The 26,992-nt window shown below is 58.9% G+C and overlaps 1 protein-coding gene and 1 long non-coding RNA gene across 2 annotated transcripts; one reads left to right on the top strand and one right to left on the bottom strand.

Annotated features, from left to right (window-relative positions):
• LOC125321058 (helicase SRCAP-like) lies at nucleotides 1–26,731 on the top strand (the record flags this gene model as incomplete). Its single annotated transcript, XM_048293461.1, has 9 exons — nucleotides 1–418; nucleotides 4,687–4,892; nucleotides 9,107–9,276; nucleotides 10,634–10,830; nucleotides 14,407–14,521; nucleotides 17,838–18,050; nucleotides 21,556–21,738; nucleotides 24,602–24,687; nucleotides 26,570–26,731. Coding segments are annotated over exons 1-9 (1,352 nt in total), but the record flags the coding sequence as incomplete, so codon positions are not given.
• On the bottom strand, nucleotides 13,947–14,340 carry LOC125321059. The gene is made up of 3 exons (XR_007201432.1): nucleotides 14,317–14,340; nucleotides 14,193–14,243; nucleotides 13,947–13,976 (listed from the first exon to the last, which is right to left on the bottom strand). It is a non-coding gene; the product is annotated as an uncharacterized LOC125321059 (long non-coding RNA).
• Nucleotides 26,732–26,992: the final 261 nt, after the last annotated feature.

The following is a 26,992-nucleotide window of genomic DNA, read 5'->3' as shown; positions in this document are numbered from 1 at the left end:
TTTTCTGGAATCTTTTCCCAATTTTTTCCCCCAGAAACCCTTGGAATCTCACCCCGATTCGGGGCCATCTTTGGGCCGTTCCACTGCCACTTTTCCCCCTCCCAGCCCCCCAATTTCGGCGCCGTTTCACCTCCGATTCTCTCCGCGCTTTTTCCCCTCCTCCTTCCCACTTCTTTCCCGGTTTTTCCCCCCAGGAATCCCTGGAATCCCGGCGCTCCCGGGGCCGCGCCGAGCGCCTGGAGAGGCTCCTGAGGCTCAACGAGCTCCGCTGCGGCCTCAGCCCCGTCTACGGGCCGCGAGGTTTTGGGGTTCCTCACCCTGCCCCCCGCCCAGCCTGGCGCCCCCGGGGGGGGCCCTGGAGAGCGCCGTGCTCGGGCCCCCCCCAGCGCCTGCAGCAGATGAAGCCGCTCCTGGACAGGTAAGGGAGAAAATCGGGAGTTTTTGGGGATTTTGGGGGATTTTTTGGGAATTTTTTGGGATTTTTTGGGATTTTTTTGCGATTTTTTGGGGGGGTTTTAGGGATTTTTGAGGGAGTTTTGGAGGTATTTTGGATTGGGATGAAGGTCCTGGACAGGTAGAAAAAATTGGGGATTTTTGGGGAATTTTTTGGGGGATTTTTGGGGATTTTTTTGGGATTTTTTTGGGATTCCTTGCGATTTTTTTGCGATTTTTTTGTGATTTTTTGGGGGGGTTTTAGGGATTTTTGAGGGAGTTTTGGAGGTATTTTGGATTGGGATGAAGGTCCTGGACAGGTAGAAAAAATTGGGAATTTTTGGGGGATTTTTTGGAAATTTTTGGGAATTTTTGGGGGATTTTTTGGGAATTTTTGCGATTTTTTTGCGATTTTTTGCGATTTTTTTGCGATTTTTTTGTGATTTTTTGGGGGGGTTTTAGGGATTTTTGAGGGAGTTTTGGAGGTATTTTGGATTGGGATGAAGCTCCTGGACAGGAAAAAAAATTGGGAATTTTTTGGGAATTTTTGAGATTTTTTTGCGATTTTTTGCGATTTTTTGTGATTTTTTTGCGATGTTTTTGTGATTTTTGGGGGGTTTTAGGGATTTTTTTGGGAGTTTTGGAGGTATTTTGGATTGGGATGAAGGTCCTGGACAGGTAGAAAGAATTGGGAATTTTTTGGGAATTTTTGGGGGTTTTTTCGGGATTTTTTTGTGATTTTTTGTGATTTTTTTTTGCGATTTTTGGGGGGGGTTTTAGGGATCTTTTGAGGGAGTTTTGGAGGTATTTTGGGTTGGGAAGAAGGCCCTGGACAGGTAAAAAGAATTGGGAATTTTTGGGGAATTTTTGGGATTTTTTGCGATTTTTTTTGTGATTTTTTTGCGATTTTTTTTGTGATTTTTTGGGGAGGTTTTTAGGGATTTTTGAGGGAGTTTTGGAGGTATTTTGGATTGGGATGAAGGTCCTGGACAGGAAGAAAGAATTGGGAATTTTTTGGGAATTTTTGGGGATTTTTTTGGGTTTTTTAGGGATTTATTGCGATTTTTTTGTGATTTTTTTGGGGGGGTTTTTTGGGAGTTTTGGAGGTATTTTGGATTGGGATGAAGGTCCTGGACAGGTAGAAAGAATTGGGAATTTTTGGGGAATTTTTTGGGATTTTTTGGGATTTTTTTGGGATTTTTTGCGATTTTTTTGGGATTCCTTGCGATTTTTTTTGTGATTTTTGGGGGGGTTTTAGGGATTTTTTTTTGGGAGTTTTGGAGGTATTTGGGGTTGGGATGAAGGTCCTGGACAGGTAGAAAGAATTGGGAATTTTTTGGGAATTTTTTGGGGATTTTTTGGGAATTTTTGCAATTTTCTTGCAATTTTTTGCGATTTTGTGATTTTTTGCGATTTTTTTGTGATTTTTGGGGAGTTTTTAGAGGTATTTTGGGGCTCTTGGAGGTATTTGGGGTTGGGATGAAGGTCCTGGACAGGTAGAAAGAATTGAGGATTTTTTGGGGAATTTTTGGGAATTTTTGGGGGATTTTTTGCGATTTTTTGCGATTTTTTGGGGATTTTTTGCGATTTTTTGCAATTTTTTTGCGATTTTTTGTGATTTTTTGGGGGGGTTTTAGGGATTTTGAGACAGTTTTGGAGGTATTTTGGATTGGGATGAAGGTCCTGGACAGGTAGAAAGAATTGGGAATTTTTTGGGAATTTTTTGGAAATTTTTGGGAATTTTTGGGGGGTTTTTTTGTGATTTTTTGTGATTTTTTTGCGATTTTTTGCCATTTTTTTTGTGATTTTTGGGGAGTTTTTAGAGATATTTTGGGGCTCTTGGAGGTATTTGGATTGGGATGAAGCTCCTGGACAGGTAGAAAGAATTGGGAATTTTTTGGGAATTTTTCGGATTTTTTGGGAATTTTTTGGGGGTTTTTTGCGATTTTTTTGTGATTTTTGTGATTCTTTTGTGATTTTTGGGGGGGGGTTTAGGGATTTTTTGGGGGGGGTTGGAGGTATTTTGGATTGGGATGAAGGTCCTGGACAGGTAGAAAGAATTGGGGATTTTTGGGGGATTTTTTGGGGATTTTTTGGGAATTTTTTGGGGATTTTTTAGGATTTTTTGCGATTTTTTGGGGATTTTTTGCGATTTTTTGCGATTTTTTTTGTGATTTTTTGGGGGGGTTTAGGGATTTTTTTGGGAGTTTTGGAGGTATTTTGGATTGGGATGAAGGTCCTGGACAGGTAGAAAGAATTGGGGATTTTTTGGGAATTTTTGGGAATTTTTTGGGGATTTTTTGGGATTTTTTGCGATTTTTTGGGAATTTTTGGGGATTTTTTGTGATTTTTTGCGATTTTTTTGTGATTTTTTGGGGGGGTTTAGGGATTTTTTTGGGAGTTTTGGAGGTATTTTGGATTGGGATGAAGGTCCTGGACAGGTAGAAAGAATTGGGAATTTTTTGGGGAATTTTTTGGGATTTTTTGGGAATTTTTTGGGGATTTTTTGGGAATTTTTTGTGATTTTTTTGCGATATTTTGCGATTTTTTTTGTGATTTTTGGGGAGTTTTTAGAGATATTTTGGGGTTCTTGGAGGTATTTTGGGTTGGGATGAAGGCCCTGGGCAGGAAAAAAAATGGGGGATTTTGGGGAATTTTTGGGGATTTTTTGGGAATTTTGAGGAATTTTGAGGAATTTTTTGTTATTTTTTTACAATTTTGGGGGGACTTTTAGGGATTTTTAGGGATATTTTGGGGCTCTTGGAGGTATTTTGGGTTGGGATGAAGCTCCTGGACAGGTAAAAAAAAAATGGGAATTTTTGGGATATTTTGGGGATTTTTTGGGAACTTTCTGGGATTTTTTGAGATTTTTAATGAATTTTTAGTGATTTTTGGGAGGAATTTTTTAGGGATTTTTTTAGGGATTTTCTTGGGAGATTTTTGGGGATTTTTGTGGATTTTAGGTCGGGATGAAGCTCCTCCTGGACAGGTGAAAATTTGGGAATTTTTGGAGAATTTTTGGGATCTTTTTGGGAATTTTGGGGGGTTTTTTGGGGGATTTTTAATGAATTTTTAGCGGGTTTTTTGGAGGAATTTTTTAGGGATTTTTTTTAGGAACTTTTTGGGGGTTTTGGGTTTTTTTGAGTAGGGATGAAGCTCCTCCTGGACAGGTGAAAATTTAGGAATTTGGGGAGAAATTTTTGGAATTTTTTGGGAATTTTCTGGGATTTTGGGGGGATTTTTTTTTTTTATTTTTAGCAATTTTTGGGGAGAAATTTTTTAGGGATTTTTTTAGGGACTTTTTGGGGATTTTGGGGGATTTTAGGTAGGGATGAAGCTCCTCCTGGACAGGTGAAAATTTGGGAATTTCGGGACAATTTTTGGTAATCTTTTAGGGAATTTTTTGGATTTTTTGGGGGATTTTTTTGGGAAGATTTAGGATATTTTTGGGATTTTTTTTTTTTTTTTTAGCAATTGTTGGGAGGAATTTTTTAGGGATTTTTTGGGGATTTTGGGGGATTTTAGGTCGGGATGAAGCTTCTCTGGGACAGCTAAAAATTCGGGAATTTCTGGAGAATTTGGGGGATTTTTTGGGAAATTCTTGGGAATTTCGGGGAATTTTTTTGAGCGTTGTTTTTTTCAGTGATTTTTGGGCTCCCAGATGTCCCCGAGGAAGAGTCCAACTCCCTTTAGGGGGGGGTCCAGGACCTTTGGGCTGTTCCATGTGCCCATGGGGGGGTCCCAGCTCCTTGATCCCCCCCCATTTTTGGGTTCCCAGTGCCCCCAGTGCCCCTATGGAAGAATCCATCTCCCTTTAGAGGGGTGTCCAGGACCTTCGGGCTGCTCCACATCCCCATGGGGGGGTCCCAGTGCTCCCAGCACCCCCTCGGACAATTCCATCTCCCTTTAGAGGGGGATCCAGGACCTTTGGCATCTTCCGTATCCCAATGGGGGGGTCCCAGCTCCTTGACCCCCCCCATTTTTGACCCCCCAGCGCCCCCTTGGACGATTCCATCTCCCTTTACAGGGGTGTCCAGGACCTTCGGGCTGCTCCACATCCCCATGGGGGGGGGGGGGGGTGTCCCCAGATACCCCCAGCACCCCCTCGGACGATTCCATCTCCCTTTCAGAGGGGTCTCCAACCACCCCAACCTCCCCAACCCCCCCCCCCCCCCAAAACGCCTCTCAGCGACCCCAAATCCGACGCCGCCCCCCCGCCGTTCCTGAGGGCCCCGTTTCGGTTGCCCCCGGCAGGTTCCTGGTGGCCGTGCCGGCCGTGGCCTCGCGGGGGGTGTCCCTGCACAGCGGCCGCCCCCCGCCCTGGGCGCAGCGGCAGCGGCAGCGCCTGGAGCAGCAGCTGGGCCTGGAGCTGCGCGCTCGGGCCGGGGGGGCCCTGGCCGGGCTCCTGGGGGGACCCCGCACCCATTTCCCCGACCCGCGGCTGGTCCAGTACGACTGCGGTACGGGGCTGGGGGGGCGGGGGGGGCTCGGGGGGGGGTTTGGGGGGGTTTGGGGACATTTTGGGGGGGATTTGGGGACACTGGGGGGGGTTGGGGGACATTTGGAGGCGATTTGGGGATATTTGGAGTGGGTTTGGGGGGGTTTGGGGACATTTGTGGGGGGTTTGGGGACATTTGTGGGGGGTTTGGGGACATTTGTGGGGGGTTTGGGGACATTTGGAGGCGATTTGGGAACATTTGGAGGGGGTTTGGGGACATTTCCAGGGGGGTTGGGGACACTGGGAGGGATTTGGGGACATTTGGGGGGGATTTGGGGACATTTGGGGGGGATTTGGGGACATTTGGAGGGGGTTTGGGGACATTTGGAGGGGATTTGGGGACATTTGGAGGGGATTTGGGGAGGTTTGGGGACATTTGTGGGGGGTTTGGAGACATTTTGAGGCGATTTGGGGGCATTTGGGGACATTTGGAGGGCGTTTGGGGACATTTCCAGGGGGTTTGGGGACATTTTGAGGCGATTCAGGGACATTTGGAGGGGATTTGGGGACATTTGGAGGGGATTTGTGGAGGTTTGGGGACATTTGTGGGGGGTTTGGGGACATTTGGGGGGGTTGGGGGACATTTGTAGCCGATTTGGGGACATTTGGAGGCGATTTGGGAACATTTTGAGGGGGTTTGGGGACATTACCGGGGGGGTTGGGGACATTTGGAGGGGGTTTGGGGACATTTTGAGGGGATTTGGGGACATTTGGAGGGGGTTTGGGGACATTTTGGAGGGGATTTGTGGACACTGGGGGGGGTTGGGGGACATTTGGGGGGGATTTGGGGACATTTGGGGGGGATTTGGGGACATTTGGAGGGGGTTTGGGGACATTTGGAGGGGATTTGGGGAGGTTTGGGGACATTTGTGGGGGGGTTTGGAGACATTTTGAGGCGATTTGGGGGCATTTGGGGACATTTGGAGGGCGTTTGGGGACATTTCCAGGGGGTTTGGGGACATTTTGAGGCGATTCAGGGACATTTGGAGGGGATTTGGGGACATTTTGAGGGGATTTGTGGAGGTTTGGGGACATTTGTGGGGGGTTTGGGGACATTTGGGGGGGTTGGGGGACATTTGTAGCCGATTTGGGGACATTTGGAGGCGATTTGGGAACATTTTGAGGGGGTTTGGGGACATTTCCAGGGGGGTTGGGGACACTGGGAGGGACTTGGGGACATTTGTGGGGGCTTTGGGGACATTTTGAGGGGATTGGGGACATTTGGAGGGGATTTGAGGGGGTTTGGGGACATTACCGGGGGGGTTGGGGACATTTGGAGGGGGTTTGGGGACATTTTGAGGGGATTTGGGGACATTTGGAGGGGGTTTGGGGACATTTTGGAGGGGATTTGGGGACACTGGGGGGGGTTGGGGGACATTTGGAGGCGATTTGGGGATATTTGGAGTGGGTTTGGGGGGGTTTGGGGACATTTGTGGGGGGTTTGGGGACATTTGGGGGGGTTTGGGGACATTTGTAGGCGATTTGGGGACATTTGTAGGCGATTTGGGAACATTTTGAGGGGGTTTGGGGACATTTCCAGGGGGGCTGGGGACACTGGGAGGGATTTGGGGACATTTGGGGGGGATTTGGGGACATTTGGGGGGGATTTGGGGACATTTGGAGGGGATTTGGGGACATTTGGAGGGGATTTGGGGAGGTTTGGGGACATTTGTGGGGGGTTTGGAGACATTTTGAGGCGATTTGGGGGCATTTGGGGACATTTGGAGGGCGTTTGGGGACATTTCCAGGGGGTTTGGGGACATTTTGAGGCGATTCAGGGACATTTGGAGGGGATTTGGGGACATTTGGAGGGGATTTGTGGAGGTTTGGGGACATTTGTGGGGGGTTTGGGGACATTTGGGGGGGTTGGGGGACATTTGTAGCCGATTTGGGGACATTTGGAGGCGATTTGGGAACATTTTGAGGGGGTTTGGGGACATTTGGAGGGGGTTTGGGGACATTTGGGGGGGATTTGGGGACACTGGGGGGGATTTGGGGACATTTGGAGGGGGTTTGGGGACATTTGGAGGGGACTTGGGGACATTTGGAGGGGATTTGGGGAGGTTTGGGGACATTTGTGGGGGGTTTGGAGACATTTTGAGGCGATTTGGGGGCATTTGGGGACATTTGGAGGGCGTTTGGGGACATTTCCAGGGGGTTTGGGGACATTTTGAGGCGATTCAGGGACATTTGGAGGGGATGTGGGGACATTTGGAGGGGGTTTGGGGACATTTTGAGGGGATTTGTGGAGGTTTGGGGACATTTGTGGGGGGTTTGGGGACATTTGGGGGGGTTGGGGGACATTTGTAGGCGATTTGGGGACATTTGGAGGGGATTTGGGGACATGAGACGGCATTTTGAGGGGGTTTGGGGACATTTCCATGGGGGTTGGGGACATTTTGAGGGGATTTGGGGACGTTTGGGGGGGTTTGGGGACATTTGGAGGGGGTTTGTGGTCATTTTGAGGGGATTTGGAGGGGTTTGGGGACATTGTGGGGGGTTTGGGGACATTTGGGGCGGTTGGGGGACATTGGGAGGGGATTTGGGGACATTTTGGGGGGGATTTGGGGACATTTTGGGGGGGATTTGGGGACATTTGAGGGGGGTTGGGGACATTTGGGGGCATTTTGAGGGGGGTTTGAGGACATTTTGGGGGGGTTGGGGGACATTGGGAGGGGATTTGGGGACATTTTGGGGGGGATTTGGGGACATTTTGAGGGGATTTGGGGACGTTTCCCAGGGATGTGGGGACAACTGGGCGGAGGAGGGGCCGTAGCTCACCTGTCCCAGGTGTGTCTCACCTGTGTCACCCGTCCCTCACCTGTCCCAGGTGTGTCTCACCTGTGTCACCCGTCCCTCACCTGTCCCACCTGTCCCTCACCTGTCCCAGGTGTCCCTCACCTATCCCAGGGGTCCATCCCCTGTCTCACCTGTCTCTCCCCCGTGTCTCACCTGTCTCACCTGTTCTCACCTGTCCCTCCTGTCTCACCTGTCCCAGGTGCCCCTCACCTGTCTCCCCTGTCCCTCACCTGTCCCTCACCTGTCCCTCACCTGTCTCACGTGTCCCAGGTGTATCTCACCCATCTCACCTGTCTCCCCGTGTCTCACCTGTCTCAGGTGCCCCTCACCTGTCCCAGGTGTCCCTCACCTATCCCAGGGGTCCATCCCCTGTCCCACCTGTCTCTCCCCCGTGTCTCACCTGTCCCTCCCCTGTCCCCGCCGTGTCTCACCTGCCCCAGGTGTCCCTCACCTGTCTCCCCTGTCCCTCCGTTGCCTCACCTGCCCCAGGTGTATCTCACCTGTCCCTCACCTGTCTCACTTGTCTCAGGTGTCTCTCACTTGTCTCAGGTGTATCTCACCTGTCCCAGGTGTCCCTCACCTGTCCCTCACCTGTCTCACTTGTCTCAGGTGTCTCTCACTTGTCTCAGGTGTCTCTCACTTGTCTCAGGTGTATCTCACCTGTCCCAGGTGTCCCTCACCTGTCCCTCACCTGTCTCACTTGTCTCAGGTGTCTCTCACTTGTCTCAGGTGTATCTCACCTGTCCCAGGTGTCCCTCACCTGTCCCTCACCTGTCTCACTTGTCTCAGGTGTCTCTCACTTGTCTCAGGTGTCTCTCACCTGCCCCAGGTGTATCTCACCTGTCCCTCACCTGTCTCACTTGTCTCAGGTGTCTCTCACTTGTCCCAGGTGTATCTCACCTGTCTCCCCCGTGTCTCCCCCGTCCCTCACCTGTCTCACCTGTCCCTGCTGTCTCACCTCTCTCAGGTGTATCTCACTTGTCCTTCCCGTCTCACCTCTCCCTCACCTGTCTCACCTGTCCCTCCTGTGTCTCACCTGTCTCACCTGTCCCAGGTGCTCCTCCCCTGTCTCTCACCTGTCCCTCACCTGTCCCAGGTGTATCTCCCGTGTCTCCCCTGTCTCACCTGTCCCAGGTGCCCCTCCCCGTCTCACCTCTCCCCTGTCCCTCACCTGTCCCAGGTGTCTCTCACCTGTCCTTCACCTGTCCCAGGTTTATCTCCCCTGTCTCTCACCTCTTGCTCACCTGTCCCAGGTGCCCCTCCCCCGTCTCACCTGTCCCTCACCTGTCCCAGGTGCCCCTCCCTTGTCTCCCCTGTCTCTCCCCTGTCCCTCCCCTGTCTCTCCCCTGTCTCTCACCTGTCTCTCACCTGTCACAGGTAAGCTGCAGGCTCTGGACGCGCTGCTGCGGCGGCTCCGCGCCGGGGGGCACCGGGTGCTGATCTTCACGCAGATGACGCGGATGCTCGACGTGCTCGAGCGCTTCCTCACCTTCCACGGCCACATCTACCTGCGCCTCGACGGCTCCACCCGCGTCGAGCAGCGCCAGGTGAGCCCCGCCCGCACCTCGGCACCGCCGGGGGCACCTGGGATGCACCTGGGGGCACCTGGGGGCACCTCGGATACACCTGGGGGCACCTCGGATACACCTGGGCACACCTGGGCACCGCCGGGGGCACCTGGGATGCACCTGGGGGCACCTGGGGGCACCTCGGATACACCTGGGGGCACCTGGGGGCACCTGGGGGCACCTCGGATACACCTGGGGGCACACCTGGGCACCGCCGGGGGCACCTGGGATGCACCTGGGGGCACCTGGGGGCACCTCGGATACACCTGGGGACACCTGGGCACCGCTGGGGGCACCTGGGATACACCTGGGATACACCTGGGCACACCTGGGCACAGTTGGGGGCACCTGGGCACACCTGGGGGCACCTGGGATGCACCTGGGCACCGCTGGGCACAGATGAGGGCACCTGGGAACACCTGGGGGCACCTGGGATACACCTGGGCACACCTGGGCACACCTGGGATACACCTGAGATACACCTGGGCACAGCTGAGGGCACCTGGGAACACCTGGGTGTGGCTGGGGCACACCTGGGCACAGCTGGGCACAGCTGGAGACAGGGGCAGGGAGGGATGGGCAATGCTTGGCACGCTCCAGGTGAGCGCCCAGCTGTGCTCAGGTGTGCCCAGGTGTGCCCCAGGTGTGCCCCAGGTATCTCAGGGGCTCCAGCTGTGCCCAGCTGTGCCCAGGTGTTCCCAGGTGTGCCCCAGGTGTGCCCCAGGTATCTCAGGGGCTCCAGCTGTACCCAGCTGTGCCCAGGTGTGCCCAGGTGTGCCCAGGTGTCCAAACCGAGCCCGTTTCTCCCTCTCCTGTGCCCCAGGGCTGCTCCCAGGTGCCCTCACCTGCCCCACCCGAGGTGCCCCCCTCTCACCTGCCTGTGCCAGGTGTGCCCCCCAGGTGCCCACGCCTCACCTGCCCCCCCAGGTGTGCCCCCCCAGGTGCCCCCCCCCATGCCAGGTGTGCCCCCCCCACCTGCCCATGCCAGGTGTGCTCACCACTCATCTGCCCATGCCAGGTGTGCCCCCCTCAGGTGTGCCCATGCCAGGTGTGCCCACCCCTCACCTGCCCATGCCAGGTGTCCCCCCCCCAGGTGCCCATGCCAGGTGTGCCCCCCTCAGGTGCCCCTCCTCAGGTGTGCCCACCCCTCACCTGCCCATGCCAGGTGTGCCCCCCCCCGTGCCAGCTGTGCCCCCCTCACCTGCCCCCCCAGGTGTGCCCCCCTCACCTGCCCATGCCAGGTGTGCCCCCCCCAGCTGTGCCCGCCCCTCACCTGCCCATGCCAGGTGTGCCCCCCCGTGCCAGCTGTCCCCCCTCACCTGCCCGCGCCCCGCAGGCCCTCATGGAGCGCTTCAACGCCGACAAGAGGATTTTCTGCTTCATCCTCTCCACGCGCTCGGGCGGCGTCGGCGTCAACCTGGCCGGGGCCGACACCGTGGTGTTCTACGACTCCGACTGGAACCCCACCATGGACGCGCAGGCCCAGGACCGGTGCCACCGCATCGGCCAGACCCGCGACGTCCACATCTACAGGTGAGCGCGCCTGGGCATCACCTGGGCCTCACCTGGGTGCCTGGAGAGGCACCTGGGGCTCAGCTGGGTGGGTATTTGGGAGTTAGGGGCTCACCTGGGGCTCAGCTGGGTGGGTATTTGGGAGTTAGGGGCTCACCTGTGGCACCTGGGTGCTCACCTGGGTGAGAGGAGCTCACCTGTGGCACCTGGGTGCTCACCTGGGTGGGTATTTGGGAGGTAGGAGCTCACCTGTGGCACCTGGGGCTCAGCTGGGTGAGAGGAGCTCACCTGTGGCACCTGGGTGCTCACCTGGGTGGGTATTTGGGAGTTAGGGGCTCACCTGTGGCACCTGGGTGCTCACCTGGGTGGGTATTTGGGAGTTAGGGGCTCACCTGTGGCACCTGGGTGCTCACCTGGGTGGGTATTTGGGAGTTAGGGGCTCACCTGTGGCACCTGGGTGCTCACCTGGGCACCTGGAGAGGCACCTGGGGCTCACCTGGGTGGTTCCATGGGAGGTGGGAGCTCACCTGTGGCACCTGGGGCTCACCGGGGTGGTTGCTTGGCTGGCTGAGGGCTCACCTGGGCAGGCCCAGGACCGGTGCCACCGCATCGGCCAGACCCGCGACGTCCACATCTACAGGTGAGCGCACCTGGGCATCACCTGGGGCTCACCTGGGTGCCTGGAGAGGCACCTGGGGCTCACCTGGGTGGGTATTTGGGAGGTAGGGGCTCACCTGTGGCACCTGGGGCTCACCTGGGTGGGTATTTGGGAGCTAGGGGCTCACCTGTGGCACCTGGGGCTCACCTGGGTGGGTATTTGGGAGCTAGGGGCTCACCTGTGGCACCTGGGTGCCCACCTGGGTGGGTATTTGGGAGCTAGGGGCTCACCTGTGGCACCTGGGTGCCCACCTGGAGCACCTGGGTGCTCACCTGGGTGGGTATTTGGGAGTTAGGGGCTCACCTGTGGCACCTGGGTGCTCACCTGGGTGGGTATTTGGGAGGTAGGAGCTCACCTGTGGCACCTGGGTGCTCACCTGGGTGGGTATTTGGGAGTTAGGGGCTCACCTGGGGCTCACCTGGGTGGGTATTTGGGAGGTAGGGGCTCACCTGGGGCTCACCTGGGTGGGTATTTGGGAGTTAGGAGCTCACCTGGGGCTCACCTGGGTGGGTATTTGGGAGTTAGGAGCTCACCTGGGGCTCACCTGGGTGGGTATTTGGGAGGTAGGAGCTCACCTGGGGCTCACCTGGGTGGGTATTTGGGAGGTAGGAGTTCACCTGTGGCACCTGGGGCTCACCTGGGCGAGGAGAACATGCCTGGGGCTCACGTGTAGCACGTGGGTGCTCAGCTGGGGCTCACCTGGGTGAGAGGAATTCACCTGGGGCTCACCTGGGCGGGTATTCAGGAGTTAGGAGCTCACCTGGGCCACCTGAGTGCCCACCTGGCTGAGGGGAGCTCACCTGGGGCTCACCTGGATAGGTGGGAGCTCACCTGGGTGCCTGGAGAGGCACCTGGGGCTCACCTGGGCCAGGGGAGGGCGTCTGGGGCTCACCTGGGGCTCACCTGGGTGAGAGGAGCTCACCTGGGGCTCGCCTGGGTGGGTATTTGGGAGGTGGGAGCTCACCTGTGACACCTGGGGCTCACGTGGGTGAGAGGAGCTCATCTGGGGCTCACCTGGGGCTCACCTGGGTGGGTATTTGGGAGTTAGGAGCTCACCTGAAGCACCTGGGTGCTCACCTGGGCAGGTGGGAGCTCACCTGGGTGCTCACCTGGGCAGGTGGGAGCTCACTTGGGTGCCTGGAGAGGCACGTGGGGCTCACCTGGGTGGGTATTTGGGAGTTAGGAGCTCACCTGGGGCTCACCTGAGTGCCTGGAGAGACACCTGGGGCTCACCTGGGTGGGTATTTGGGAGTTAGGGGCTCACCTGAGGCACCTGGGCGCTCACCTGGCCAGGTGGGAGCTCACCTGGGCGGTTGCTTGGCTGTTTGGGGGTTTGTGTCCCACCTGTCCCTCCTGTCCCGCCTGTTCCTCACTTCTCACCTGTCCCACCTGTCCCTCATTTCTTTCACCTGTCCCACCTGTCCCACCTGTCCCTCACCTGTCTCACCTGTCCCTCATTTCTTTCACCTGTCCCACCTGTCTCACCTGTCTCACCTGTGTCCCACCTGCCTCACTTGTTCTTCACCTGTCCCACCTGTGCCCCTTGTCTGTCACCTCTGTCACCTGTCCCTTACCTGTCTCTCTGCTCTCTCGCCTGTCCCACCTGTCCCTCACCTGTCCCTCACCTGTCCCTCACCTGTGTCTCCTCTCTTTCACTTGTCTCACCTGTCTCACCTGCCCCTCACTTGTCCCTCCCATCTCACCTGTCCCACCTGTCCCTCCCGTCTCACTTGTCCGCCCCTGTCTCTCACCTGTCCCTCACCTGTCCCACCTGTCCCTCCCCTGTCTCACTTGTCCGCCCCTGTCTCTCACCTGTCCCTCACCTGTCCCTCACCTGTCTCCCCCCCACCTGTCCCCCATCCCCCACCTGCCCCTCACCTGTCCCTGCCTTGTCCCTCACCTGTCTCTTATCTGTGTTCTACCTGTCCCACCTGTCTCTTACCTGTGTCTCACCTGTCCCTCACCTGTCCCCACCTGTCCCTCATCTGTCTCACCTGTCCCTCACCTGTCCCTCACCTGTTCCTTACCTGTCCCACCTGTCCCTCACTTGTCCCTCTCCTGTCTCTCCTCTTTCACCTGTCTCACCTGTCTCACCTGTCCCTCACCTGTCTCACTTGTTCCTCACCTCCATCACTTCTCTCACTTATCCCTCACCTGTCCCACCTGTCTCACCTGTTACCTGTCTCTCCCGTCTCTCACCTGTCTCTGTTGTCCCTCCTGTCCCTCACCTGTCCCACCTGTCTCACCTGCCCCTCACCTGTCTCACCTGTCCCTCACCTGTCCCACCTGTCTCACGTGTCTCACCTGTCCCTCACCTGTCCCTCACCTGTCTCACCTCTCTCTCACCTGTGTCACCTGTCCCTCACCTGTCTCACCTGCTCCTCACCTTTCTCACCTGTCTCACCTGTCTCACCTCTCTCTCACCTGTCTCACCTGTTACCTGTCTCTCCCCTGTGTCTCACCTGTCTCTGTTGTCCCTCCTGTCCCTCACCTGTCCCACCTGTCTCACCTGCCCCTCACCTGTCTCACCTGTCCCTCACCTGTCTCACGTGTCTCACGTGTCTCACCTGTCCCTCACCTGTCCCTCACGTGTCTCACCTCTCTCTCACCTGTCCCACCTGTCTCACCTGTCCCACCTGTCTCACCTGTCCCTCACCTGTCTCACCTGTCTGTTACCTGTCTCTCCCCTGTCCCTCACCTGTCTCTGTTGTCCCTTCTGTCCCACCTGTCGCTCACCTGTCTCACCTGTGCGTTACCTGTCCCTCACCTGTCCCACCTGTCCCCCACCTGTCTCACCTGTGCGTTACCTGTCCCCCAGCTGTCTCAGCTGTGCGTTACCTGTCGCTCACCTGTCTCACCTGTGCGTTACCTGTCGCTCACCTGTCTCAGCTGTGCGTTACCTGTCGCTCACCTGTCTCACCTGTGCGTTACCTGTCCAGGCTGATCAGCGAGCGCACGGTGGAGGAGAACATCCTCAAGAAGGCGAACCAGAAGCGGCTGCTGGGGGACATGGCCATCGAGGGCGGCAACTTCACCACCGCCTACTTCAAACAGGTGAGCGGGGACAGGTGGGGACAGGTGGGGAGACAGATGGGACAGGTGAGACAGGTGACACAGGTGGGACAGGTGAGGACAGGTGGGGACAGGTGAGGGTAGGTGGGGGTGGGGCCGGGTGGAGCCAGGTGAGGGCGGGACAGGTGAGGGTGGGGCAGGTGAGGGTGGGGCAGGTGAGGGTGAGGACAGGTGAGGGTGAGGACAGGTGAGGGTGGGGACAGGTGAGGGCGGGGCAGGTGAGGGTGGGACAGGTGAGGGTGGGGCAGGTGAGGGTGGGGCAGGTGAGGGCGGGGACAGGTGAGGGTGGGGCAGGTGAGGGCGGGGACAGGTGAGGGTGGGGCAGGTGAGGGTGGGGCAGGTGAGGGTGGGGCAGGTGAGGGTGAGGACAGGTGAGGGTGGGACAGGTGAGGGTGGGACAGGTGAGGGCGGGGACAGGTGAGGGTGGGGCAGGTGAGGGTGGGACAGGTGAGGGTGGGGCAGGTGAGGGTGGGGCAGGTGAGGGCGGGGACAGGTGAGGGTGGGGCAGGTGAGGGCGGGGACAGGTGAGGGTGGGACAGGTGAGGGTGGGGCAGGTGAGGGTGGGGCAGGTGAGGGTGGGACAGGTGAGGGTGGGGACAGGTGAGGGCGGGGACAGGTGAGGGTGGGGCAGGTGAGGGTGGGACAGGTGAGGGCGGGACAGGTGAGGGCGGGGCAGGTGAGGGCGGGGCAGGTGAGGGTGGGGCAGGTGAGGGTGAGGACAGGTGAGGGCGGGGGACAGGTGAGGGTGGGGCAGGTGAGGGTGGGACAGGTGAGGGTGGGGACAGGTGAGGGTGGGGACAGGTGAGGGTGGGGCAGGTGAGGGTGGGGACAGGTGAGGGACAGGTGAGGGTGGGGTAGGTGAGGGTGAGGGACAGGTGAGGGTGGGGTAGGTGAGGGTGGGACAGGTGAGGGTGAGGACAGGTGAAGGTGGGACAGGTGAGGGTGGGGACAGGTGAGGGTGAGGACAGGTGAAGGTGGGACAGGTGAGGGTGGGACAGGTGAGGGTGGGGTAGGTGAGGGACAGGTGAGGGTGGGGTAGGTGAGGGGCAGGTGAGGGTGAGGACAGGTGAGGGCGGGACAGGTGAGGGTGGGACAGGTGAAGGTGGGACAGGTGAGGGTGGGACAGGTGAGGGGCAGGTGAGGGCGGGGCAGGTGAGGGTGGGGACAGGTGAGGGTGGGACAGGTGAGGGTGGGACAGGTGAAGGTGGGACAGGTGAGGGTGGGACAGGTGAGGGTGGGACAGGTGAAGGTGGGACAGGTGAGGGTGGGACAGGTGAGGGTGGGACAGGTGAAGGTGGGACAGGTGAGGGTGGGACAGGTGAGGGGCAGGTGAGGGCGGGGCAGGTGAGGGTGGGGACAGGTGAGGGTGGGACAGGTGAGGGTGGGACAGGTGAAGGTGGGACAGGTGAGGGTGAGGACAGGTGAGGGTGGGACAGGTGAAGGTGGGACAGGTGAGGGGCAGGTGAGGGCGAGGCAGGTGAGGGACAGGTGAGGGTGGGGTAGGTGAAGGTGGGACAGGTGAGGGTGGGACAGGTGAGGGTGAGGACAGGTGAGGGTGGGACAGGTGAGGGTGAGGACAGGTGAGGGCGGGGACAGGTGAGGGCGGGGACAGGTGAGGGCGAGGACAGGTGAGGGTGGGACAGGTGAGGGTGGGGCAGGTGAGGGTGGGACAGGTGAGGGTGGGGACAGGTGAGGGACAGGTGAGGGTGGGGACAGGTGAGGGTGAGGACAGGTGAGGGTGGGGCAGGTGAGGGTGGGACAGGTGAGGGTGGGGCAGGTGAGGGACAGGTGAGGGTGGGGCAGGTGAGGGTGGGACAGGTGAGGGTGGGGTAGGTGAGGGACAGGTGAGGGTGGGGTAGGTGAGGGACAGGTGAGGGTGAGGACAGGTGAGGGTGGGACAGGTGAGGGTGGGACAGGTGAGGGTGGGACAGGTGAAGGTGGGACAGGTGAGGGCGGGGACAGGTGAGGGCGGGGCAGGTGAGGGTGGGGACAGGTGAGGCCGGGACAGGTGAGGGCGGGGCAGGTGAGGGTGAGGACAGGTGAGGGTGGGACAGGTGAGGGTGGGGACAGGTGAGGGCGGGGACAGGTGAGGGCGGGGACAGGTGAGGGCGGGGACAGGTGAGGGTGGGGACAGGTGAGGGCGGGGACAGGTGAGGGCGGGGCAGGTGAGGGTGGGGACAGGTGAGGGTGGGGACAGGTGAGGGTGGGACAGGTGAGGGTGGGACAGGTGAAGGTGGGACAGGTGAGGGCGGGGCAGGTGAGGGTGGGGACAGGTGAGGCCGGGACAGGTGAGGGGGGGCCAGGTGAGGGTGAGGACAGGTGAGGGTGGGGACAGGTGAGGGGGGGCCAGGTGAGGGCGGGGACAGGTGAGGGTGGGACAGGTGAGGGCAGGGTGGGAGCACCCAAATTTGGGCAGTGCCAGGTGTGGGGGAAGCTCCTGGGGACACCTTGGGGGTCCAGGTGAGGTTCAGGTGTGCCCAGGTGTGCCCAGGTGTGCAGGGCACCCGAATTTGGGGGCTTTAGGTGAGATCCTGCTGTGCCCAGATGTGCCCAGGCGGCCCCAAATGGGGTCCCAGGTGTGCCCAGGTGTGCCCAGATGTCCTCAGCTACTCCCAGGTGCCCCCAGGTGGCCCCAGGTGTCCCCAGGTGGCCCCAGGTGTCATCCAGGTGGCCCCAGAGGCCCCCAAATGGGGTCTGAGAGGTCCCCAGGTATCACCCAGGTGCCCCCAGGTGTCCCCAGGTGCCCTCAAATGGGATCCCAGGTGTCCCCAGACGTCCCCAGGTGTCCCCAGGTGCCCCCAAACGGGGCCTCAGGTGTGCCCAGGTGCCCCCAAGTGCCCCCAAATGGGGTCTGAGATGTGCCTAGATGTCCCCAGCTGCCCCGAGGTGTCCCCAGGTGTCCCCAAACGGGGTCTCAGATGCCTCCAGGTGCCCCCAGATGTCCCCAAACGGGGTCTCAGATGCCCTCAGGTACCCCCAGGCACCGCCAGGTGCCCCCAAATGGGGTCTGAGATGTCCCCAGATGCCCCCAGGTGTGCCCAGGTGCCCCCAGGTGTGCCCAGGTGCCCCCAAATAGGGTCTGAGATGTCCCCAGGTGCCCCCAGGTGTGCCCAGGTGCCCCCAAATAGGGTCTGAGATGTCCCCAGGTGCCCCCAGGTGTGCCCAGGTGCCCCCAGATGCCCCCAAATGGGGTCTGAGATGTCCCTAGATGTCCCTGGCTGCCCCGAGGTGTGCCCAGGTGTGCCCAGGTGCCACCCAGGTGTGCCCAGGTGCCACCCAGGTGTGCCGTGTCCCGCAGCAAACCATCCGCGAGCTGTTCGACATGGCCCCCGAGGAGCCGCCCCGCGAGCGCGACCGCGACGGGGACAAGGACGGCGACCGGGACGGGGAGCGGGACCGGGAGCGGGAGCGGGAGCGGGACAGGGAGCGGGACAGGGACAGGGACAGGGACGGCCCCGCCGAGGACGACGAGGACCCCGCGGCCACCAGGAGGACGCACATCCTGGAGCAGGTGAGGGACACCCGGGGGGACACCTGGGGGTGGCACCTGGGCGGGGGCGGCGACAGCGTGGATGGGTCTGCGATGGCCTCAGGTGTCCCCAAAATGTCCCCAAAATGTCCTCAAAATGCCCTCAATGACCTCAATGGTTCCCAGCGTCCCCAGGGTCTCCACTGTCCAGTAAGGTCCACAGGGTCCCCAATGTCCAGCAGGGTGCCCAGTGTCCAGCAAGGTCCAGCAGGGTCCCCAGTGTCCAGCAAGGTCTCCAGTGTCCCCAGTGTCCAGCAGGGTCCCCAGTGTCCAGCAGGGTGCCCAGTGTCCAGCAGTGTCCAGCAGGGTCCCCAGTGTCCCCAGTGTCCCCAATGTCCAGCAGGGTCCCCGGTGTCCCCAGCGTCCCCGGGGTCCCCAGTGTCCAGCAGGGTCCCCAGTGTCCCCAATGTCCAGCAGGGTCCCCAGTGTCCCCAGCGTCCCCGGGGTCCCCAGTGTCCAGCAGGGTCCCCAGTGTCCCCAATGTCCAGCAGGGTCCTCGGTGTCCCCAGCGTCCCCGGGGTCCCCAGTGTCCAGCAGGGTCCCCAATGTCCAGCAGGGTCCTCAGTGTCTCCAGTGTCCCCAGTGTCCAGCAAGGTCCAGCAGTGTCCAGCAGGGTCCTCAGTGTCCCCAGTGTCCAGCAGGGTCCCCGATGTCCAGCAGGGTCCCCAGTGTCCCCAATGTCCAGCAGGGTCCCCGGTGTCCCCAGCGTCCCCGGGGTCCCCAGTGTCCAGCAGGGTCCCCAATGTCCAGCAGGGTCCCCAGCGTCCCCGGGGTCCCCAGTGTCCAGCAGGGTCCCCAATGTCCGGCAGGGTCCTCAGTGTCTCCAGTGTCCCCAGTGTCCAGCAAGGTCCAGCAGTGTCCAGCAGGGTCCTCAGTGTCCCCAGTGTCCAGCAGGGTCCCCAATGTCCAGCAGGGTCCCCAGTGTCCAGCAGGGTCCTCAGTGTCCAGCAGGGTCCCCAATGTCCAGCAGGGTCCTCAGTGTCTCCAGTGTCCCCAGTGTCCAGCAAGGTCCAGCAGTGTCCAGCAGGGTCCTCAGTGTCCCCAGTGTCCAGCAGGGTCCCCGATGTCCAGCAGGGTCCCCAGTGTCCCCAATGTCCAGCAGGGTCCCCGGTGTCCCCAGCGTCCCCGGGGTCCCCAGTGTCCAGCAGGGTCCCCAATGTCCAGCAGGGTCCCCAGTGTCCCCAATATCCAGAAGGGTCCCCAGTGTCCAGCAGGGTCCCCAGTGTCCATCAAAGTCCCCAGTGTCCAACAGGGTTGCCAATGTCCAGCACGGTCCCCAATGTCCGGCAGGGTCCCCAGTGTCCCCAGGGTCCAGCAGGGTCCCCGATGTCCAGCAGTGTCCCCAGTGTCCATCAGGGCTCCCGATGTCCATCAAAGTCTCCAGTGTCCATCAGGGTCCCCGGTGTCCCCAGTGTCCAGCAGGGTCCCCGATGTTCAGTGGGGTCTCTGATGTCCAGCAGTGTCCCCAATGTCCCCAGTGTCCATCAGGACTCCTGGTGTCCCCAATGTCCCCAGTGTCCATCAAAGTCTCCAATGTCCCCAGTGTCCCCAGTGTCCATCAAAGTCCCCAATGTCTATCAAGGTCCCCAGTGTCCATCAAAGTCCCCAGTGTCCAGCAGGGTCCCCAGTGTCCCCAGTGTCCAGCACTGTCCCCAATGTCCATCAAAGTCCCCAGTGTCCGGCAGGGTCCCCAGTGTCCCCAGTGTCCAGCACTGTCCCCAATGTCCATCAAAGTCCCCAGTGTCCAGCAGGGTCCCCAGTGTCCCCAGTGTCCAGCACTGTCCCCAATGTCCATCAAAGTCCCCAGTGTCCGGCAGGGTCCCCAGTGTCCCCAGTGTCCAGCACTGTCCCCAATGTCCATCAAAGTCCCCAGTGTCCAGCAGGGGCCCCCATGGCCTCAATGTCCCCGATGTCCAGCAGTGTCTCCAGTGTCCGGCAGGGTCCCCAGTGTCCAGCAGTGTCCCCAGTGTCCAGCGGTGTCCCCAACGTCCATCAATGTCCCCAACACCTCCAACACCCCAATGTCCCCGACGTCCCCAACGCCCCGAACGTCCCTGACATCCTCAGTGTCCCCAACGCCCCGAACGTCCCCAATGTTCCCCCGATGTCCCCAACGTCCCCAGTGCCCCCCATGTCCCCAACACCCCGCTGTCCCCAACGCCCTGAACGTCCCTGATACCCCCAGTGTCCCCAGTGTCCCCGACACCCCCGACGTCCCCAATGTCCCCAACCCCCTGAACGTCCCCAGTGTCCCCAACACCCCCAAATGTCCCCATCATCCCCAACCCCCTGAACGTCCCCAACACCCCCAACGTCCCCAACACCCCAATGTCCCCAACCCCCTGAACGTCCCCAACACCCCAATGCCCCTGATGTCCCCAATGTCCCCAACACCTCCAACACCCCAACGTCCCCAACACCCCCAATGTCCCCAACACCCCAACGTCCCCAACACCCCCAATGTCCCCAACACCCCTGATGTCCCCAATGTCCCCAACGCCCCCAATGTCCCCAACATCCCAATGTCCCCAACGCCCCCAACCCCCTGAACGTCCCCACTGTCCCCAATGTCCCCAATGTCCCCAACACCTCCAACACCCCAACGTCCCCAACACCCCCAATGTCCCCAATGCCCCTGATGTCCCCAATGTCCCCAATGTCCCCACCGCCCCCAGTGTCCCCAACACCCCGAACATCCCCAACCCCCTGAACGTCCCCAACACCCCAATGCCCCTGATGTCCCCAATGTCCCCAACACCTCCAACACCCCAACGTCCCCAACACCCCCAATGTCCCCAATGCCCCCGATGTCCCCAATGTCCCCAACGCCCCCAATGTCCCCAATGTCCCCAACACCTCCAACACCCCAACACCTCCAACACCCCAACGTCCCCAACACCCCCAATGTCCCCAATGTCCCCAATGTCCCCACCGCCCCCAGTGTCCCCAACACCCCGAACATCCCCAACCCCCTGAACGTCCCCAACACCCCAATGCCCCTGATGTCCCCAATGTCCCCAACACCTCCAACACCCCAACGTCCCCAACACCCCCAATGTCCCCAATGCCCCCGATGTCCCCAATGTCCCCAACGCCCCCAATGTCCCCAATGTCCCCAACACCTCCAACACCCCAACGTCCCCAACACCCCCAATGTCCCCAACACCCCAATGTCCCCAACACCCCCAATGTCCCCAATGCCCCTGATGTCCCCAACGCCCCCAACACCCCCGATGTCCCCAACACCCCCAATGTCCCCAACGCCCCCAATGTCCCCAACATCCCAATGTCCCCAACACCCCCAACGTCCCCAATGTCCCCAACGCCCCCAACCCCCTGAACGTCCCCGCTGTCCCCAATGTCCCCAACGTCCCCAACACCTCCAACACCCCCAATGTCCCCAACACCCCCAACGTCCCCACCGCCCCCGATGTCCCCAACGCCCCCTCCACCCCCACCCCCCTGACGGCCGCCGCGGTGCCCGCAGGCGCTGTGCGGGGCCGAGGACCCCGAGGACATCCGGGCGGCGTCGCAGGCGCAGGCCGAGCACGTGGCGGCGCTGGCCGAGTTCAGCGAGTCGCTGAGCCCCGAGGACGAGCGCGGCGGCGCCGACGGCCCCGAGGAGGAGCTGTCCAAGGCCGAGCAGGAGATCGCCGCCCTGGTCGAGCAGGTCCGGCCGGGCCTGGGGGGTTTTGGGGATGGTTTTGGGGTGATTTGGGGTGGTTTGGGGGAGTTTTGGGGTGATTTGGGATGGTTTAGGGGAGTTACGGGATGGTTTAGGGTCATTTAGGGGCATTCTGGGAGGTTTGGGGGAGATTTGGGATGGTTTAGGGGAGTTTTGGGGTGGTTCTGGGGGGTTTTGGGATGGTTTATAGGGGATTTTGAGATGATTTGGGATGGTTTGGGGAGATTTGGGATGGTTTATAGGGGATTTTGAGATGATTTGGGATGGTTATGGGGAGATTTGGGATGGTTTGGGGAGATTTGGGATGGTTTGGGGGTGTTTTGGGAGGATTTGGGGTGGTTTAGGGGAGTTAAAGGATGGTTCATGGTCATTTAGGGGCATTTTGGGAGGTTATGGGGAGTTTTGGGATGGTTTATAGGGGATTTTGAGATGATTTGGGATGGTTATGGGGAGATTTGGGATGGTTTGGGGAGATTTGGGATGGTTTATAGGGGATTTTGGGATGATTTGGGATGGTTATGGGGAGATTTGGGATGGTTTGGGGAGATTTGGGATGGTTTGGGGAGTTTTGGGATGGTTTGGGGAGATTTGGGATGGTTTGGGGATGTTTTGGGAGGATTTGGGGTGGTTTAGGGGAGTTAAAGGATGGTTCATGGTCATTTAGGGGCATTTTGGGAGGTTATGGGGAGTTTTGGGATGGTTTATAGGGGATTTTGAGATGATTTGGGATGGTTTAGGGGAGTTTTGGGATGGTTATGGGGGGTTTTGGGATGGTTATGGGGAGATTTGGGATGGTTATGGGGAGTTTTGGGATGGTTTTGGGGGGGTTTTGGGGTGATTTGGGATGGTTTGGGGGAGTTTTGGGATGGTTTAGGGTCATTTAGGGGCATTCTGGGAGGTTTGGAGGGGTTTTGGGGGGTTTTGGAGCGATTTGGGGTGGTTTGGGGGAGTTTTGGGATGGTTTATAGGGGATTTTGAGATGATTTCGGGTGGTTATGGGGAGATTTGGGATGGTTATGGGGGTTTTGGGATGGTTATGGGGAGATTTGGGATGATTTGGGATGGTTTGGGGAGATTTGGGATGGTTTGGGGAGATTTGGGATGGTTTGGGGGATTTTGGGATGATTTGGGGGTGTTTTGGGAGGATTTGGGGGATTCTTGGGGTGATTTGGGGGGATTTGGGGGCGTTTTGGGATGATTTAGGGGTGTTTCGGGAGGATTTCGGATGGTTTTGGGGAGTTTTGGAATGATTTGGGGGCATTTTGGGACGGTTTGGGGTCATTTAGGTGCATTCTGGGAGGTCTGGGGGATTTTTGGGGTGATTTAGGGTCACTTAGGGTCATTTTGGGATGGTTTAGGGACGTTTCAGGAGGATTTGGGGGGAGATTTGGGGCATTTTGGGATGATTTAGGATCACTTAGGGTTGTTCTGGGATGGTTTTGGGGTGTTTTGAGATGATTAAGGGGCAATTTGGGATGATTTAGGGGCATTTTGGGATGGTTTAGGGTCGTTTAGGGGCATTCTGGGAGGTTTGGAGGGGTTTTGGGGCGATTTTGGGATGGGTATGGGGAGGTTTGGGATGGTTTAGGGGAGTTTTGGGATGATTTAGGGGAATTTTGGGATGATTTAGGGGTGTTTAGGGACATTCTGGGAATATTTAGGGGAATTACGGGATGATTTTGGGGCGTTTTGGGAGCATTAGGGGAGTTTTGGGATGGTTTCAGGGCGTTTGGGGCATTTTGGGACAATTTAGGGGAATTTTGGGGCGATTTGGAAGGTTTTTGGGGCGGTTTGGGATGGTTTAGGGGAGTTTTGGGCGACTTGGGGGATTTTGGGGGCAATTTGGGGTGATTTAGGAGAATTTTGGGATGGTTTAGGGGCATTTTGGATGATTTAGGGGACTTAGGGACATTCTGGGAGTTTTGGGGTGTTCAGGGTCAGTTGGGGTCATTTTGGGATGATTTGGGGGCATTTTGGGATGATTTAGGGGCATTTTTGGGGTGATTTGGGGGCATTTTGGGATCTCTAGGTGCATTTTCAATGATTTGGGGGCATTTTGGGATGATTTAGGGGCATTTTGGGGTGATTTGGGGGCATTTTGGGATCTCTAGGTGCATTTTCAATGATTTGGGGGCATTTTGGGATGATTTAGGGGCATTTTGGGGTGATTTGGGGGCATTTTGGGATCTCTAGGTGCATTTTCAATGATTTGGGGGCATTTTGGGATGATTTAGGGGGATTTAGGGACATTGTGGGAGTTTTGGGGTGTTCAGGGGTCAGTTGGGGTTGTTTTGGGATGATTTTGGGGCATTTTCAATGATTTGGGGGCATTTTGGGATGATTTAGGGGGACTTAGGGACATTCTGGGAGTTTTGGGGTGTTCAGGGTCAGTTGGGGTCATTTTGGGATGATTTCGGGGCATTTTGGGATGATTTAAGGGCATTTTGGGATGATTTGGGGGCATTTTGGGATCTCTAGGGGCGTTTTGGGATGGTTTAGGGGTACTTTGGGATCTCTAGGTGCGTTTTCAATGATTTCGGGGCATTTTCAATGATTTTGGGGTGATTTGGGGTGATTTTGGGATGATTTGGGGGCATTGGGGACATCGGGTTGGGGGGTCCTGGTGGTCAAGTGACCTCGGGGACCCAAATTTGGGGGTCCCAGGTGACCTCAAGTGACCCCAAATTTGGGGGTCCCCCTCTCTTCTCCCCCTCCCCCCGTTATTTTGGGGGGTCCTGGGGGGGTTTTGGGGGGTCCAGCAGAGCCGGGATTTTTTTGGGGGGCTCCGGGGGGGTCCGGGGATATTTTGGGGGGGGTCCCCAGGTGCTGACCCCTCCCCAAATTCCAGCTGGACCCCCATCGAACGTTATGCCATGAACTTCCTGGAGGCCTCACTCGAGGACGTCAGCCAGGGAGGAGCTCAAGCAGGCCGAGGTGGGGGAGGGGGGCTTTGGGGAGGTCCTGGGGGGGTTTGGGGGTCCTAGATGGGTTTGGGGGGGTCCCAGAGAAATTTGAGGGGGGTCTCAAGAGGTTTTGGGGGGTCCTAGATGGGTTTGGGGGGGCCCTGGAGGGATTTGGGGGGGGTCTCAAGAGGCTTTGGGGGGTCCCAGAGGGGTTTGAGGGGGTCCTGGGGGGGGTCCCAGAGGGGTTTGGGGGGGCCTAGAGGGGGTTGGGGGGGTCCTGGGGGGCTTTGGGGGGTCCTGAGAGGCTTTTGGGGGGGGTCTCAGGAGGTTTGGGGGTGTCCCAGAGGGATTTTGGGGGGCCTGAGAGGCTTTTGGGGGTTTCAAGACATTTTGGGGGGGTACCAGAGCGGTTTTGGGGGGTCCTGGGGGGGTTTTGGGGGGTCCAGAGGGGTTGGGGGGGGGTCCTGGGGGGGTCCAGAGGGATTTTGGGGGTCCTGAGAGGCTTTTGGGGGGGCTCAAGACATTTTTGGGGGGTACCAGAGCGGCTTTGGGGGCTCCAGAGGGGTTTGGGGGGTCCTGGGGGGTTTTGGGGGGGTCCCAGAGAAATTTGAGGGGGGGTCTCAGGAGGTTTTGGGGGGTCCCAGAGGGGTTTGGGGGGGTCCTCGGGGGGTTTGGGGGGTCCCAGAGGGGTTTGGGGGGTCCTAGATGGGTTGGGGGGGTCCCAGAGAAATTTGAGGGGGGTCTCAAGAGGTTTTGGGGGGTCCTAGATGGGTTTGGGGGGGCCCTGGAGGGATTTGGGGGGGGTCTCAAGAGGCTTTGGGGGGTCCCAGAGGGGTTTGAGGGGGTCCTGGGGGGGGTCCCAGAGGGGTTTGGGGGGGCCTAGAGGGGGTTGGGGGGGGGTCCTGGGGGGCTTTGGGGGGTCCTGAGAGGCTTTTGGGGGGGGTCTCAGGAGGTTTGGGGGTGTCCCAGAGGGATTTGGGGGGGGCCTGAGAGGCTTTTGGGGGGTTTCAAGACATTTTGGGGGGGTACCAGAGCGGTTTTGGGGGGTCCTGAGGGGTTTGGGGAGGTTTTGGGGGGGTTGGGGGGTCCCAGAGGGGTTTGGGGGGTCCTTGAGAGGCTTTTGGGGGGGTCTCAGGAGGTTTTGGGGGGGGTCCCAGAGAAGTTTTGGGGTGCCCTGGAGGGATTTTGGGGTTCTCTGGGGGATCTTGGGGGGTTCCAGGGGGGTTTGGGGGGGTCCTGAGGGTTTTGGGGGGGTCCTGGGGGGGCTTTTGGGGGGTCCCAGAGGGGTCTGGGGGGTCCTGAGGGGCTTTTGGGGAGTTCTGAAGGGTCTGGGAGGGGTCCCCATAAATTGGGGGGGGGGGGTCCAAAAATGGGTCTGGGGGCTCTGAATGGGTCTGGGGGGATCCATTTAAAATGGGGGGGGGTCCTTTGCATTGGAAGAATCCATTTAGGGTTGAGGGGGGGTTCCCAAAATGGGTCTGGGGGGTTCCCTTTAAATTGAGGAGGGGTCTTTGGAAGAATCCATTTGAGTTTAGGGGGGGGTCTCAAAATGGGTGTGGGGGGGGTCCCTTTAAATTGAGGAGGGGTCTTTCAGATTGGAAGCGTCCATTTGGGGTTTTGGAGGGGGGGGGTCCAAAATGGATTTGGGGTCCCAAAATGGGTCTGGGGCTTCCAAATGGGTCTGGGGGGGGGGGTCCCTTTAAATTGGGGAGGGGTCTTTTAGATTGGAAGAATCCATTTGAGTTTGGGGGGGGGGGGGTCAGGGGGGTGTTCAACCCCAAAATCTCGGGGCGGGGGCGGGGTTTTGATGGATTTGATTGCTGGGGGGGATGGATTTTTTTTTTTGGGGGGGGAGGGGGGGCCCCAATTGGGTCTGGGGTCTCAGGCAGCCCTCCCCCCCCCCCCCCCCGCAGGAGCAAGTGGAGGCCGCCCGCAAGGACATCGACCAGGCCAAGGGGGGAGGGGGCCGCTTCCGGCTGCCCCCCCAGGAGGGCGAGGAGGAGGAGGAGGAGGAGGAGGAGGAGGAGGAAGAGCCCCGAGGGGCCCCCCCCGGCGGGGGGGGGAGGGCGGCGGCGGCGGGAGGGGGAGGGGGAGGGGGCTGGAGGGGGGGGTGGTGGGGGAGGGGAGGAGGAGGCGGCCGAGAGGGGGGGGGGAGGGGAGAGGGGGGGGTCCCGCAAGGCTCGGAGGGCTCGGGGACCCCCCCGCCCCTCCCCCGCCGAGCGGCCGGGGGACCCGCGCCAGCCAGCGGCTGCGGGGGGGCGGCGGGTGACTGGCGGGCGGCGACGTCATCGGCGACGTCATCGGCCGAGCCCGGCGCGGCGACGTCATCGCCGCCC

This window comes from Corvus hawaiiensis, unplaced genomic scaffold (assembly GCF_020740725.1).
Source record: "Corvus hawaiiensis isolate bCorHaw1 unplaced genomic scaffold, bCorHaw1.pri.cur scaffold_330_ctg1, whole genome shotgun sequence".
Classification (NCBI taxonomy): Eukaryota; Metazoa; Chordata; class Aves; order Passeriformes; family Corvidae; genus Corvus; species Corvus hawaiiensis.
The sequence above is the reverse complement of the archived record's forward strand: the minus strand, read 5'-3'. Positions and strand labels throughout refer to the sequence as shown.